The sequence below is a fragment of the Triturus cristatus genome, chromosome 12 (assembly GCF_964204655.1).
Source record: "Triturus cristatus chromosome 12, aTriCri1.1, whole genome shotgun sequence".
NCBI lineage: Eukaryota > Metazoa > Chordata > Amphibia > Caudata > Salamandridae > Triturus > Triturus cristatus.
This window is the reverse complement of record NC_140595.1, coordinates 273,162,199-273,176,584: the sequence shown is the minus strand read 5'-3', so window position 1 is coordinate 273,176,584 and position 14,386 is coordinate 273,162,199. Positions and strand designations below refer to the sequence as shown.

At 46.4% G+C, this 14,386-nt stretch overlaps 1 protein-coding gene across 2 annotated transcripts in view; it reads right to left on the bottom strand.

Moving 5' to 3' along the window:
• The window catches only part of LOC146775837 (NACHT, LRR and PYD domains-containing protein 12-like), a 984,872-nt gene that overhangs the window by 45,596 nt on the left and 924,890 nt on the right, over positions 1 to 14,386 (bottom strand). For both annotated transcript variants that reach the window (XM_085639880.1, XM_085639881.1), the window contains exon 9: positions 6,594 to 6,758. In XM_085639880.1, the coding sequence (XP_085496006.1) occupies positions 6,594 to 6,758 (165 nt within the window). The remainder of the gene's footprint in view (positions 1 to 6,593; positions 6,759 to 14,386) is intronic.

The following is a 14,386-nucleotide window of genomic DNA, read 5'->3' as shown; positions in this document are numbered from 1 at the left end:
TCATACATCATAAGGGTTGTGTGGACTGGTAGAGGGTGCCCACTTTAATTAGTGGACAGCATATACCAGGCCACCTTCTCACACTGTGCCCATTATAAATGAAGGATTACTTTGACCTTCTCACTTGATACTTTTTGTCATTACTACAACTACTCTGAGCACCTAAAATTCATCACCTGTAGGCTACACTTTCTGTTTGGAGAACCTTTGTGCACCCCCACAGAATAAGTGTGACATTGTGCTTTTGACATCTGCTATTCAACGTGTACTTTTGCCTACAACATTTTTGGTTCATCAGTTCATTATTAAAGGGCATAATTAAGCTGCAAATAGTCCCCTTTTAGTGTGACTGTCTCATTTCCTCCTCCACTACTCTTGTGTATGGGCAAACCTACTAAAATCAAGTTTCTGTTAACATCATCTTCGCCTAACATTTTAATGTGCGGTAGTCTTCGTGCGCACCTGTCTTCAATGGATGACTCAATTAATTCACCGCCAAAGGGCACCTCGTCTCCTGCCATTCATGTTACCCCTGGCACTAATAAAGCATCGAGCAAATGACTGAAGAAGGATCCTCCTTCTCCTCCTAAACAATCCTCAACAGTCTCTATGGACCTCTAACTGAAGGAAATCCGCGCTCTTCGCCCTTTTGTAGAAGAAACATACTCTAAACTACAAATCCTAACAGAACGATGGTCACAATTAAAAGGAAGGATTACCACAGCGGAGCACAATATTGAATCTTTGTGTTCATCCAGCATCAAGGTAGAAGCTCGTCAATCTCAAGTGACGTAGCTACAAAAACAGGTCGAAAATCTTGAAAATAGAAACAGGCGGAATAATCTTTGTATTTATGGTATACCAGAGGGCTTGGAAGGTTTGGACCCTATTTCCTTCTTCTCGTTGTTTCTTCCAAAGATCCTTAATTTACCAGAGGGTGCTCCTTTTAATATTCAACGTGCCCACAGACTGTGTCCTGCTTCTTCATCTTGTATTTCCTAGCATATACTGACTTGCTTAGGGTATTGTCAGCAGTCAGGTCTATTAAATGAATGTCATGGTCAGGTAACTTTATTCTTCTCTCAAGACAATGCAAAGGCAACTGCTGAGAGACGTAGATAGTTCCTGGCTATGAGACCACACCTATGTTCTATTGGTGCTTGTTTTGGCCTCTTTCACCCATGCCTGTTTAAAGTAACTTATAACAGCAAAGCTACTACTTAAGAAGATCCTATCAGGCTGAATCATTTTCTCAATTCTTGTGTTACAGAAACTATGGACACTTCCTCACAGCATAATCAGTAGGTACTTCCATTAAGTCTTATGGTTCATGACTTGCTAACTACTTCAAGGATTCATCTTTGTTAAATAATTGATGCTGTTTCTGTTTACTATCTTCTACTAAACAATATCTAACCTCTTTTCTCTCCCTATAGGTTATATTTCCTTTATGTATGATTCACTTGTTTCATTTGCCGTCTGTTGTGCGGCTTTTCCCATCTTCCCTCATGGAGTACCGACGTGTCATTGTTTAATGTGGCCTCATCCCCTCCCACCTTTTAAATGTTTTGGATTATATGTAAGTATGTTACTCTTTATCTCTTCAATACTTTCTGTAGTTTCTTTACCTTTTTCTATATTATCAATGTTTCCTTCTTATAGTTCTATTTACTACATTAATCTCTACTACTTACATTCTATCTTTTTCTCCTTCCTTTCCTTTCCTTATTCTCCTGAGTTTCAATATTATTGTATTCATTTTTGTACTACATGTTTTACGTGAATATATTTGCATTAATACTAGTTATTTCAATCATTTGCTTTGCAATTATAGTTTGTGGCTTTAAAAATTGTCACCTGGAATGTTAAAGGCTTAAACTCCTCCATCAAGAGTTAACGTGTACTAGCTTATTTATCTAAACTAGATGCAAGTATTGTTCTGCTGCAAGAATACCATCTAACAGAAAATGAATCTTTAAAACGCAAGAAAAACTGGGTTGGAGAAGTTTTTTTCTCACCCAGTGATGACAAAAGAAACAGTGTCATAAACTTGTGCCATAAAGCTTTGCAAGCTAAGCTTCTTTCACAAGAGCAGATGTGGATGGGAGGTGGTTGTTTGATGATAGGAAAGACTCCGATTTCTTTATTTAACGTTTATGCTCCTACCAATGGCGACACTTCTTTCTGGTCCCAAGTCTCTTGGTTGATTGCCCAGATTGCAGAGGAGAATCTTATTCTGGCTGGTGACTGCAACAAGATAGTTGGTCCTTTCCTTGACTGAAATTCCAGAGTCTCCTTCATTTCAAATAAGGCACACAAATCGTTCACAAATACTATAAAACAAAGTAACCTAACAGACGCTTGGAGATTGTGTAATCCTTCATGGCAGGAATATAAGTTCTTTTCTCCACCTCACTATATCCAATCAAGAATTGACTACATTTTTATCTCACACAATATCTCCCAGTCTTTACTTTCAGCTGATATCGGCCCTATACTAATTTCTGACCATGCCCCTGTCTCTATTCAGCTAGATATTTTGTCCCAACCTGCATTTCCCACAAGATGGCCTTTTAACAACTCTCTGCTTTTAGACCCTAATTTTGACGTTTCCTTTATAGCCTTTTTGCACAATTTTTTTCAATTTAATAGCACTAACAGCATTCCTTTCCATACAGTTTGGGATGCTTTCAAAGCATCAGCACAAGATTTTATCATTAGATTTACATCTAACAAGTGAAGGAATGCACGGAACTTCTTTCTGAGATAAAGAGATTGGAACACTCCTTTTATACTTCTAAATCAAAAGAGTTTTTGCCAGTTCTCATTTAGGCTAAGATTAAATTGAACAAGGACAATACCAACAGTGCTTCTTTGTATCTACTGAAGACCAGTGCAAAATTCTATGGAGGGAAGAATAAATCAGGCAAATTGCTAGCTAATTACCTCAAAATCAAACAAAACAAATCCCAAAGTATAAAGATTCCGATATTTTACAATAATTCGTACACTACTATAAATGATTATATACACCAGAGAACACACCCACAGAAACAGATATCTCCCTTTATTTTTCTACTATTCAAAAACATACTAATCCCTCAAAAAATTTGGAACCTTTAGAAACTGATATTACGAAGACAGAAATGCTCTGTGCACTCAAAACCCTCAAGGAAGACAAAGCCCCAGGCCCTGTTGGTTTCACTGTTGAATTTTACTTACATTTTGCCCAATGACTCCTCCCACATTTACATATTCTCATTTACTCTTTCATTAACTTTGGCAACACCTCAGGATTCTTTTTAGATGCCATCATTTGTCTTATTCCAAAAGAAGGCAAGGATCTAATATATTGTAAAAATTATAGGCCAATTTCCCTAGTCAACGTTGACTATAAAACCTTTTCCAAAACCTTAGCCCTTCGTATTGAGTCACATCTCCCTCACTTATTGGGTAAGGAACAAATAGGCTTGGTCAAGGGGAGCTCCATTACGGACAATACTTGTTTTTTTTTTAATATTATATCCAAGTCGTCAAAACTCACTTAACCTCCTGCTGCAATTGCCTTAGATGCAGAAAAGGCTTTTGATAGAGTGTTTTGGCCTTTCATCTTTCAAACACTATCTTGGTTTGGTTTTGGCCTGAAAATCATTTCTTTGATTTCTTTGCTTTAGTCAGACTCTAAAGCTGCAATTTTTGCTAATGGTCTTACATTTCCCTATTTTACGCTCCATAGAGCAGTACGACAGGGTTGCCCCTTATTCCCATTTCTTTTTAACCTAGCTTTAGAACCTTTTTTATCCAGATTACGACAAAACAAATCTATTTATGGCTTTATTTCAAACTCCCAACATTTTAATTTAGCTGCTTATGCAGATGATGTACTCATGTTCCTTTCTCAACCTCCCCTTACCATACCGGCCTTTTTGGATGAAGTCCATTCCTACATAATGGTTTCTGGCTAAAAGGCAAACAATGAGAAGTGTAAAACATTGCCTCTAACCAAATACACTTTTAAAGAGAACTTTTCTACCTCTAACTTCACATGGAATCCACATCATAATAAATACCTTGGATTATGGTTCACTCCTTCTAATACATCGTCAATTTACCAAAGTTTTAAAAAGTGTATAGAAAAACTGACTACCCTTACAACTAAATGGCACCCCTTATATCTTTCCTGGTGGGGCCTCCTTGACAGTATAAAAATGATGTTGACTCCTATTGTTCTTTATATTATCTCCAACATTCCAATGGCCATACCAATATGGTTCTTTCATAAAGTTAACTCCATTCTTATATCCTTTTCATGGTCTAACAAAAAACTTACAATGTCATTACAGAAATGTGCACGTCCCAAATCTGAAGGTGGTGTCAATTTCCCTAAATATCACAAAACCTTCTTATTAAGACATTTATCCAAGTGGGTGTTTGACATATCTCCAGATACTCCGTTATGGGTTGATCTTGATAGATCCTTCCTTTCTCCCGTCTCCTTTCAGGAATACCTGTCTTTCACTCGCAAACCACAAAAACTTTCCACACCAATCATCAAACATTCTTGTAAAATGCTGACTACTGTTCTCCCTACTGCCCCACAAGATACTGATTCATTTCACACTTCTGCTATGTGGCATAACAAACATATATGCATTAAAAATAAACCCATTTATTGGAAATCGTTGAGAGATAAAGGTATTCTGTGGGTCCATCACCTGGTGGATAAGGATACCTTTCTTACATTCTCAGTTGCAAGCTGTCTCTTTTAACTGCCTCCCTCATTTCATCACACATTTTCAATTTTACGTTCCGCATTAACTGAGGCTTACTCTTCGTTAAAATCTATAACCTCTCGATCTCAGCTATCAGACTCTACGTGGTATAACCTCCTCCAAATTTCACCAAAAGCTTCTACCATTTATTCACATCTTTCGCAACCTCCGATCGAGAGAGAAAAAACTAAAACAGAGCTTTCCTGGGAATCTGACCTGGGTTTACAATGGTCTATCCCTTTATGGAATACAATTTGGGTGAAAATCATCTAGAGCAGCAAATACTACACAAACTATTTTCTTCATTTATAATAGACTCCTCTTAATACCGACAATCCTACATAAAATGCATATTGGAACCCCTGAAAGTTGTTGGTCATGTTCCCTAGCACACGCTGATTTAAAACACCTACTATTCACATGCCCACGTGTATTTAACTTTTGGAAACAAGTCTGGTCGCAGATTAATACCATATTTCACACCAACGTTCCCCTTTCACTTGCCACCATTTTCTTTGGTAGCCTGTCTTCAGATTGGAATGCGAAGAAAGCTCAAATACAAATCATTGACTTATTACTAGCAGTGGCCTTTCAACAGATTACGAAAAATTGGAAGGATGCATCTAAACTCTCATATTTAACTTGGTGGTACGCTGTTTGTCATAATCATAGGATGGGCACAACTTTAGTATTTCCTTTGTCTCTTGCCAAGAACGTTCACAACTATGGTCTTCCATTACGCAATTTTTAGATGATTGTGCTAAAAAATCTTTTGCTCCCATTCCCCTTGTACAAGAAGATGCTCAACCTCCTTGAATTTTGTTATATCTGATTATCATTACCTGTCATATATTTTGTTTCTCTTCTTCTTTTCACTTAAGCTTCAAATATATGTCTTCTAATGAATTAAGTCTTTCCTTTTTTTATCACTTGCCACAACTATGACTTTTATGACCAGCCTATATGCAGTCCTGATTTTCTGCTTTGTATAATGTTTGAGGTTTAACTGTAAGAAACATTGTTGTGTATTCTTATATGTTCAATAAACTCATCTTTTGAAACTGAAAAAAACCACACGTTGGAGGGCGTCCCTAAAAAAGAGCTGACTCTGAATCCAGAAACCCAGCCATTTTGTGCACCACAGATATAAGGCTTCTTCATGGCACCTAAGGCCATTTAAAACAGATAGTCAAAACAGCAATGCAGATGCATTTACACGCATGCTGTTGCTTATCAATGTATTGAAATTATATAGAAAATGTAAAAGTCATGTACCTTATAAATTGTTTCACTTTTTGTATTCTTAAAATGCAATGCATATGTAATTTCTGTCTGACATGAAAGGCCATTGGTCAAAAGAATTTAAATAATACTCTCTCATCCACTTTAATGATTCTAATTGTACCAACCTTGTAGGGGTGGTTGGCTAAGTCCTCCTTGCCAGGATTCGAGTTCATAACATTAGAAGCTTCAACTCGATGAGGCACTGAGGTGATCATATGAAATTGCATTAAAGAAAAAATATTTAAAAAATGTGTGATCTCTGGCTATACCCATTTTAACGGGAAAAGATTTAAAATGCTGACGCTACCATTGGCTGAAAAGAATCAGTGATTTTATTACAGATCTGATTTCTTTGGGCAATTGTTGGGTAAGCCTGTTAGCGGAATAGAAAACAAACCAAACCGAATGAGAAGTGAAGCCCAGGAATCAACATGCAACACTGCATCTACTGGATAACTTCTTCTGCTAATCCAGTATTTGAAAGTCGAATATATCACAAACACTACAATGGAGAGGTTTATTTGAGCAGAATCCTACCTTATTTCAGTCAGGCTCGTGCAAGTCAGAATTAAGTATTGCATGTCTCCAGCACATTCATCACTGAAGAGATTTCCTCTGAGGTCCAGCTTCTTCAGACTCCCGCTGTTAGTGATGTTAAGCAATGTCTGACAGTTCTGGTTGGACAGACCATTCTCCTGGAGGCTACAGTACAGAAACAAACAACAAGAAAAGCCTTTTGATCAATCACCTTAAAATTGAATAAATTTGTGACACGCAGAGACGTGATGTAAAGATTTGTAGCCTCCACAGGGGGCTGATTACCTTCAGGAACCCCCACGGAGCTACACACATTTGCAAATGTATGATATGGCAGAATTTAGTCGCCCTCTCACCACATTTTCCGCGGGAAAGCGTATCAACTTTAGCTGATTTTCTATTTGGTTACTTTCAAACTTTCATCTGAAATATTGTTGTATGCGCTCTTCGACATCAAGTAGCTATTTTTGCAGGTCTTAAAAGCAAAGGCACTCGTCAATAATTAATTGCAAATATTTAAAATCTTTAGCGTTCAATTTCAATTCTACCTCAACACAGTGTTTATTCAAGGCTTATACATACAAGCAATAGATATGCATGTACACTACTGGCCTGTATACAATAAAAATTTTATGTTATTCAGTCAGTGGCAATCTATTAGTATATAGATCAAGTTCAGTCATTTATAGGTTAATTCATATGCTTTTAGGTGGCCAGTTTTTATGAGCAACATATTAGTGTATCTTCCAAATATACCAGTTTATACATATAGCACATTATTGTGTATTTTTAGTACTTTGGTGATTAACGAGGAGAAATATTTGTATTTCTCGTAATTTTTTGCTTAGAAAGAAGAAATGCCTTTATTGGCCGTATTAGTGCAGGAAAGTGTCCCTTCATGCACAAAAGTAATCCTGACTAACGCAGACACCCTTGCACTATGGTGCAAAGTGCCTGAGTTGGCCCTAGGCAGCACACAGTACGCCAGCAGAAGGAGAGAGCAGAAATGCTCAATGTCTTTGTAAATATGGAGCATTTCTGCTCTCCCACTTTCACACAACGCAGCACAGCAACTTTGCTTGCTGCGCTGTGTTGCGTGGAAGTTTATTAAATGTGCCCCTCAGCCTCACTGATCCACACAGAGATATTGGGAAATGAGAGTACCACAGAACTCTGCAGGAACATGTACAAGCACAGTACAACAAATGCTATGGAAAGACTGGAAAAAAAGCCTGGTTGACATGGTTAATTGATCACATAAAATAATATACACATATTCAACTTTTCTGAAAATATTGAGACTGGTCTCAGGGAAATATTCCCAGAAAGAGTGAGCACTAAAACCACCATTCTTGAATGTGCTCAAAATGAAAACGATAATGTTGAGAATGGCAAGATTTCAGGTATTTGGACAAAATATTGAGGGGCTGATTATGATGTAGGGCGGAAAGGCTCCGAAGAGGATTAGGATTTTCCTAACCCGTGTCAGAACCTCTGTGTCAGACTGACTAAAAAACATTTCAAACTGACCGATTACGATGGAAAAGTAACCGTTCAGTCTTTCCGACTCAGTTCCTACCAGCATTGGGAGACTCCGAGTCGTTTGGAGCCGAATCGTACAGGTCTATGGGCAGCATTTATGACCGACGTATTACGATGTCGGATTCCAGCAGCCTTTCCAAATCGGTATGTCCGATACAAAACAGCTGTCGGAAACTGACTTTAGGGCCCTTTAGCAGGCCCCCTTAACATGGAGGCCACCGGTTGGGGCTCGTGGGGGTACCCATGGAACCCCTCTTTCCGACCATGCATGGGGTATTTGCCACAGGGTGCAAGGTTTTCCACAACCACCCCTTTTGTTTTTCAATGGGAGCCTGTGTGGTTGCTCAGAACACAGGCTCCCATTAAAATAAAAGGGAGTCCGACCGAACAGTGATCGGAAACATCGGAATCGGTCGGTCAGACTCCCCGAACCCGAGTCAGTCGGAAACAATTCCGACAAGGAGTCAGTCAGAATGCTTTTCAACCGACATCGTAATGAGGCCTTGAGTTTTAAATAGCGAGAGACAGACATATCAGGAAATAAACATCGTGATACAAAAATATTGTGATGCTGAAATACCTTTTGCAAGAATATACTTTTTTCAGGTAAGTGATAATGTTGATAAGAATATCATTGTTGTTAATATCATATTCAATAATATAATGTAAAAATATCGCTTTATAAATCATTGTATAGTGTTTTAGTTCATATATCAAATGTATGTGTTACTATTTTTGGTATAATTGTTATTAATGTTTTTAAATATAGTTTGTCATTTTAAGTTATTTTGAATTTTTAATTTAACTACTAATTGTAATTTATAGTATTGTAGTAGGTTGTTTGGTTTGCTGAGTGATGGGGTGGGAAGTTAATTATTAATTAATCAGTAAAATTTAAGTATCTGATTGATGGTAACTATGGGCCTCATTACGATGTGGGGCGGACTTGCATCCACCCGACACTGTTTCGGTTTTGGAACTGACCGACCGTAATTCGGCGATTACTACCACCTAATTACAATGCGACCCCACATGGTGTGTTCAAAAACTCATTAAAATCAGGGCGTATTGGGGGCGTGGCCAAGATGGCGGGGTGAGCGGACGCTTCCTCCCGTAGCTCCTCCGGCCCGGCCGAGCTTGAGCCCTTTTCTTACGCTTTTCTCCCCCCGCTGAGGCTCAGCGTGTGAGAGGAGCGTGGCAGAGCACCTGGTGCGCACATTGTTGCCGCTTTGGTTCGGATCGCCTCGGGGGAAGTCCCCCAAAAGGTCCGATCGAGTTCGAAGAGCGACGGAGGCCTGGGAGGCGGAGTGCATCGGAGTGCTGTCCGCGCGCCTCGGCTGGGCCTGGTGCTGAAAGTTGCGATCTGGAGGGAATCTGGCCCGTCGCTCGACGGAGGGTGAAGGAGCCGCGGGAGGGGACCCGACGGTGCGGGAGACTTAGGACGGGCGCTTTGGCACTCAGTCTGGTGTCGGCGACACTTCGCACTGCGGGGCCCCTGTCCCTTGACCGAAGTACGGCGGACTTTCTGATGGGGGCGGCCCGTCTGGGCCCTTGCGTGTGACAGACTGGAACCGGTGGCCGAACCTCTTTGATTGCTGTGCGTTTTGGGGGCCCCGGCGGTGTCGCCGGGCCTGGTCGTTCTGCCTTGCCCCGCCCTGCCGCCATCTTGTCCCCGAGAGATCAGTGGTGTTGGCCTTCACTGGAGCCCTTGCTGGTGGATGTATGTGATCGCCGCTGCTGCCGGGCTGACTTTCTGGGGGATGTGCTGAAGAGGAGCCCCCCACTGTAGTTTCCATTGCTGTCTCGGATGGGCACCCGCGGCTGGCGGTGACCGGACTGGACCGCCATTTTGTCACCTGTGATGCAGCGATTCTGCTTGTGGGGGGACACCCACGTCGAGCGCTTGCCAGCAGCTGGGCATCCCTAGGGCGGCTGGACCTGTGCCCGACCGCAGTGCTTGCGATGTCTGGAAGAGGCGGCTCGAAGAAGGGGGACCGCACCCTGCCAGACATGCTTGGCAGGGCCCAGCAACTGCGGGACAGAACACAGCCTTTGCCGGGGTCCTCCCGGGCCTCGGCGGATGTGACTGGGGGGGAGCCACCCGTCACGAGGACCTTTATGGAGGAACTGTTCAGCTCCCTCAGGGAGGACTTCCAGACACTGAAGCGGGAGGTGGCCAGCGAGGTCCGGGAAGGGCGCAGGGAAGTGGAGGGCCTTGGCGAGCGCGTGGAAACGGTGGAGACGGAGGCCCAGCGCCGGGAGGAGGAGATAGTCCATCTTCAACAGGACGTTCTCCGCCTCCGGGAGCAGTGTGTTGAGCTCCAGGCCCACTCTGAGGACCTTGAGAACAGATCACGGAGGAACAACATTCGAGTGCGTGGTGTGCCGACTGCAGACGAGGGGTCCGATCTGGGGGGCTACCTGCGGGACCTGTTCCGAGAGATACTGGGGGAAGCTGCGGACTTCCCCATTAGCATTGATAGGGCACATAGGGTTGGCCGGCAGCGCCAGTCATCGGCACCTCCACCGGACATTTTGGCCTTCCTGCCCGACTTCCCGCTGAAGGAACGCATCATAACTGAGGCCCGCAGGAAACAGCCCCTGACTTTCCGGGAGCGGCCGGTGGCGCTTTACCAGGACCTCTCCGCCATCACGCTGCAGAAACGCAGGTCCTTCAGGATTGCCACTGACTTTTTGCGCGAACACGAGACGCCGTACTCTTGGGGACATCCCTTCCGCCTGATCTTCCGGTGGAATGGGGTGCTACACCAGCTACGCTCCTTGCAGGACATTTGTGGAGTCCTGGGGCTTACGGCGGCGGAGGAGGAAGGAGCTACACCGTCGTGGAGGCCCTCGGAGAGACGGAGCCGGCGGAGGTCGACGAGGCGACGATCAGCGGCCAGCGCAGGGCGTCCTGATTCCCCTACCATCAGGGCGGACATGGCCGATGCTTTGAGGGCGGCGGCCAGGGACTCGGCCGGCTCCACCGGCGTGGCCTTGACGGCCTAACACTCACTCCGGGGGGAGATGCCTTTAGCTTCCTTAACTGCTGGGTACGGGGCGGGGGGGTCGGGGGGGAGCAGATGGAGGTGAGTGGCTGGACGTCCACTTCGTTCTTTTCTACGGACTTGGCCGTTTTGGGGCTTGACTGGGACAATGGGGTGTTTGAGTTTGCGTTTGGCTAGTTGCCAGGGTTGTGTTTTGGGTGGGTGTAGGGGTTGTTCTGGGGTTGGGGAGGTCCCGTCCGAGGTTGTCCATGCCCACGCTTGGTCTGTTTTGGCTTGTCCCGCGCGGCTGCCCCGCGTGCCCTACCCGCTGATCCACTGCCCATTGCACGGCGTTCCCGATCCACGAGAGGAATGTCGGCCCTAAAGGTGGTGACCCTTAATGTTCAGGGTCTGAATAACCCCGTGAAGCGCAGAGCGATCTTATCTTTGCTGGAGGGGACGCAGGCGGACATTTGCCTTTTGCAAGAGACCCACTTATTGTCCCGGGATTGCCATAGGCTGCGCTCTGCTAAGTTGCCTACCCAGTTCTTCTCCTCGGCAGCGAACAAGACGGCGGGGGTAGCCATTCTTCTAGCGAGCTCCTTTAGGGGGGAGGTTTTGTATAAGTGTGCTGAACAGAAGGGGAGGCTTCTGGCGTATCGCATGCGCTTAGGAGGCATAGCGTTTACGGTCGGCTCCGTTTATAGCCCAAACGACCACCAAGAACGTTTCCTAGACTCCGTGTTGGTGGATGTCACTGCTTCTCCCGACCGCCACATCATTTTGGGGGGAGACCTTAATATTGTCTTCGATTCTGTGATGGACAGATCGGCGCAGCGCTTCCCGCAGACGGGGGAACTGTCCCAGGCTGTGAAGGCCCGGATTGCGGAAATGGATTTACACGACCTTTGGCGCTCCATGCACCCCACGGATAGGGACTACTCTTACTTTTCACACGCACACCGCACCTACTCACGGCTGGACTACCTTCTGGTGAGCGGACCGATGCGTGCCGCTGCCACGGCGGCGGACATCGGGGTCCTGACCCTGTCTGACCATTCACCAGTCACCGGCGTTTTCCAGTGGCCGGCGGCCTCCCCCTCTCGGGGGGTGTGGCGCCTCCGGGATACCCTTTTACACAAAAAGTCTGCAGTGCAGCGCATTGGAGAGGTCATACAGGACTACCTAACTCACAATAGCAACACCGACACTTCGCAGGCGACACAGTGGGCGGCATTGAAGGCAGTCCTCCGGGGGGAATTTATCTCTATCTCCGCAGCCGAAAATAGGGAGCGGCAACGGAAGAGGGACGAGCTGACCGTTCAGGTCCGGGAGCTTGAGCAGGTCCACCGCCGCACGGGGGCGCCCAGGGTGTGGAGGCAGTTGAAGGCTGCGAGGAAGCTCCTGTCGGCACTGGATCTTGATAGGGCGGAGTATGCCGCCCTGCGCTTGAAACATGCCTTCTACACTGGGGGGGACAAATGTGGCAAGCTCTTGGCACACCGGCTCCGGGTCACGCAGCAGCGTGGCGTCGTGAAGGAACTGGTGGGCACGGACGGGGTGGCCGTCTCCGGGGACGCAGAGGTAGCGGAATCTTTCCGCGGCTTCTACGAGGCGTTGTATGCTGAGGAGCCCTCCTCGCCACGGGATGCCACAGGCTACTTGGAGTCGGTGGCCCTTCCGGTGCTGGATCCGGTTCAGGCGGACCACCTGGAGCGAGATATCCATGTTGAGGAAGTGATTTCCGCTATCGCGCGGCTGAAGCATGGTAAGGCCCTGGGCCCGGACGGGTACACGTCGTTGTTTTACAAGACTTTTTGCACGGCGGTGGCCCCTGTCCTTACTCGGCTATTTAATTCCTTTTCCGAACCGGGAGCCATCCCACCAGATCTCCTGAGGGCGACGGTCGCGGTAATCCCGAAACCTGGGAAGGACCGGGCCCTCTGCGGTTCGTATCAACCCATCTCGCTTCTAAATGTCGACCTCAAGTTGTATACAGGGATTCTAGCGTCCCGGCTGGGTCCGCACCTCCCCGGATTGGTGGAGGCGGACCAGGCTGGCTTTGTGCCCGGCAGACAGACGGTTGACAATACCAAGCGGGTGACGCATGTTCTGGAGAAGGCCTCGCGGATCCCGGGGGAGCGGATGTTGCTGTCCGTTGATGCGGAGAAGGCCTTTGACAGAGTTCACTGGCCGTATCTCGAGCTGGTTCTCAAGAAATTGGGAATCGGGGATAGGTTCCGCACCATGGTATTCAACTGTTATAAGCATCCTTCGGCGTCGGTACGGGTCAACGGGTGTAGCTCCGGCGGATTTGCCATCGAACGCGGCACGAGGCAGGGCTGCCCCCTCTCGCCGCTCTTGTTTGCCCTCTACATGGAGCCGTTTGCTCAGAGGATTCGCGATAACCCGGACGCTATTGGGGTCCGGATGGGCCAGTATGTCCACACTGTCAGTCTTTACGCGGACGATGTCCTGTTGACCTTGGACGACCCAGGAGGTCGCTGCCTGCTTGCCTCCGGGAACTGGACGCCTTTGCCTGTGCGGCCGGCTTCAAAATGAATATGAGCAAGTCAGTGGCGTTAGACGTGTCCCTGGCTGCGGACACCAGGGACACGTCTAACGCCTCTTCCCCATGCAGTGGTCCTCGTCCACGGTGCCATACCTGGGGATTCTGCTGGCGCCCACATTGCCGGAGATGGTAACGGCCAATTATGCCTCCCTCAGCAGGAAGATCAAGGAGGAGCTTGGCCGCTGGAGCAAGGGCCTACTGTCCTGGTTGGGGCGAATCACGGCGGTTAAGATGACGGTGTTGCCCCAGATACTGTATCTTTTCCGGGCCCTCCCTCTCCAGCCCCCGGTGGGCTGGATACGACAAATGCAGGCTGACATCTCCCGCTTTGTGTGGCAGGGCCGCAAGCCACGAATGAAGAGGGTCCTCTCCACGCTTGCTCCGGAGGCGGGGGGTCTCGGTATTCCGGACCTCCGTAAGTACTTTCAGGCGGCACAGCTGCGTTATCTGGTGGAGTGGAGCAGGTGGGAGTCCGACAAACACTGGCTCTTTCAAGACCAGGCAGTGGCGGGCCGCACCTTACAAGAGGTTCCATTCTTGCGCCGCGCGCATCGCCCCCTAACCTTTACGCTTCTTTCGTTACGCGGGTCCCCCTGCGGGTGTGGGTTGCAGTCTGTGAGGCTCGGGGCCTCACCACCTTCCCTTCGCCGTTCACACTCATAGTGGGCAACCCGGACTTTTCCCCAGGGATG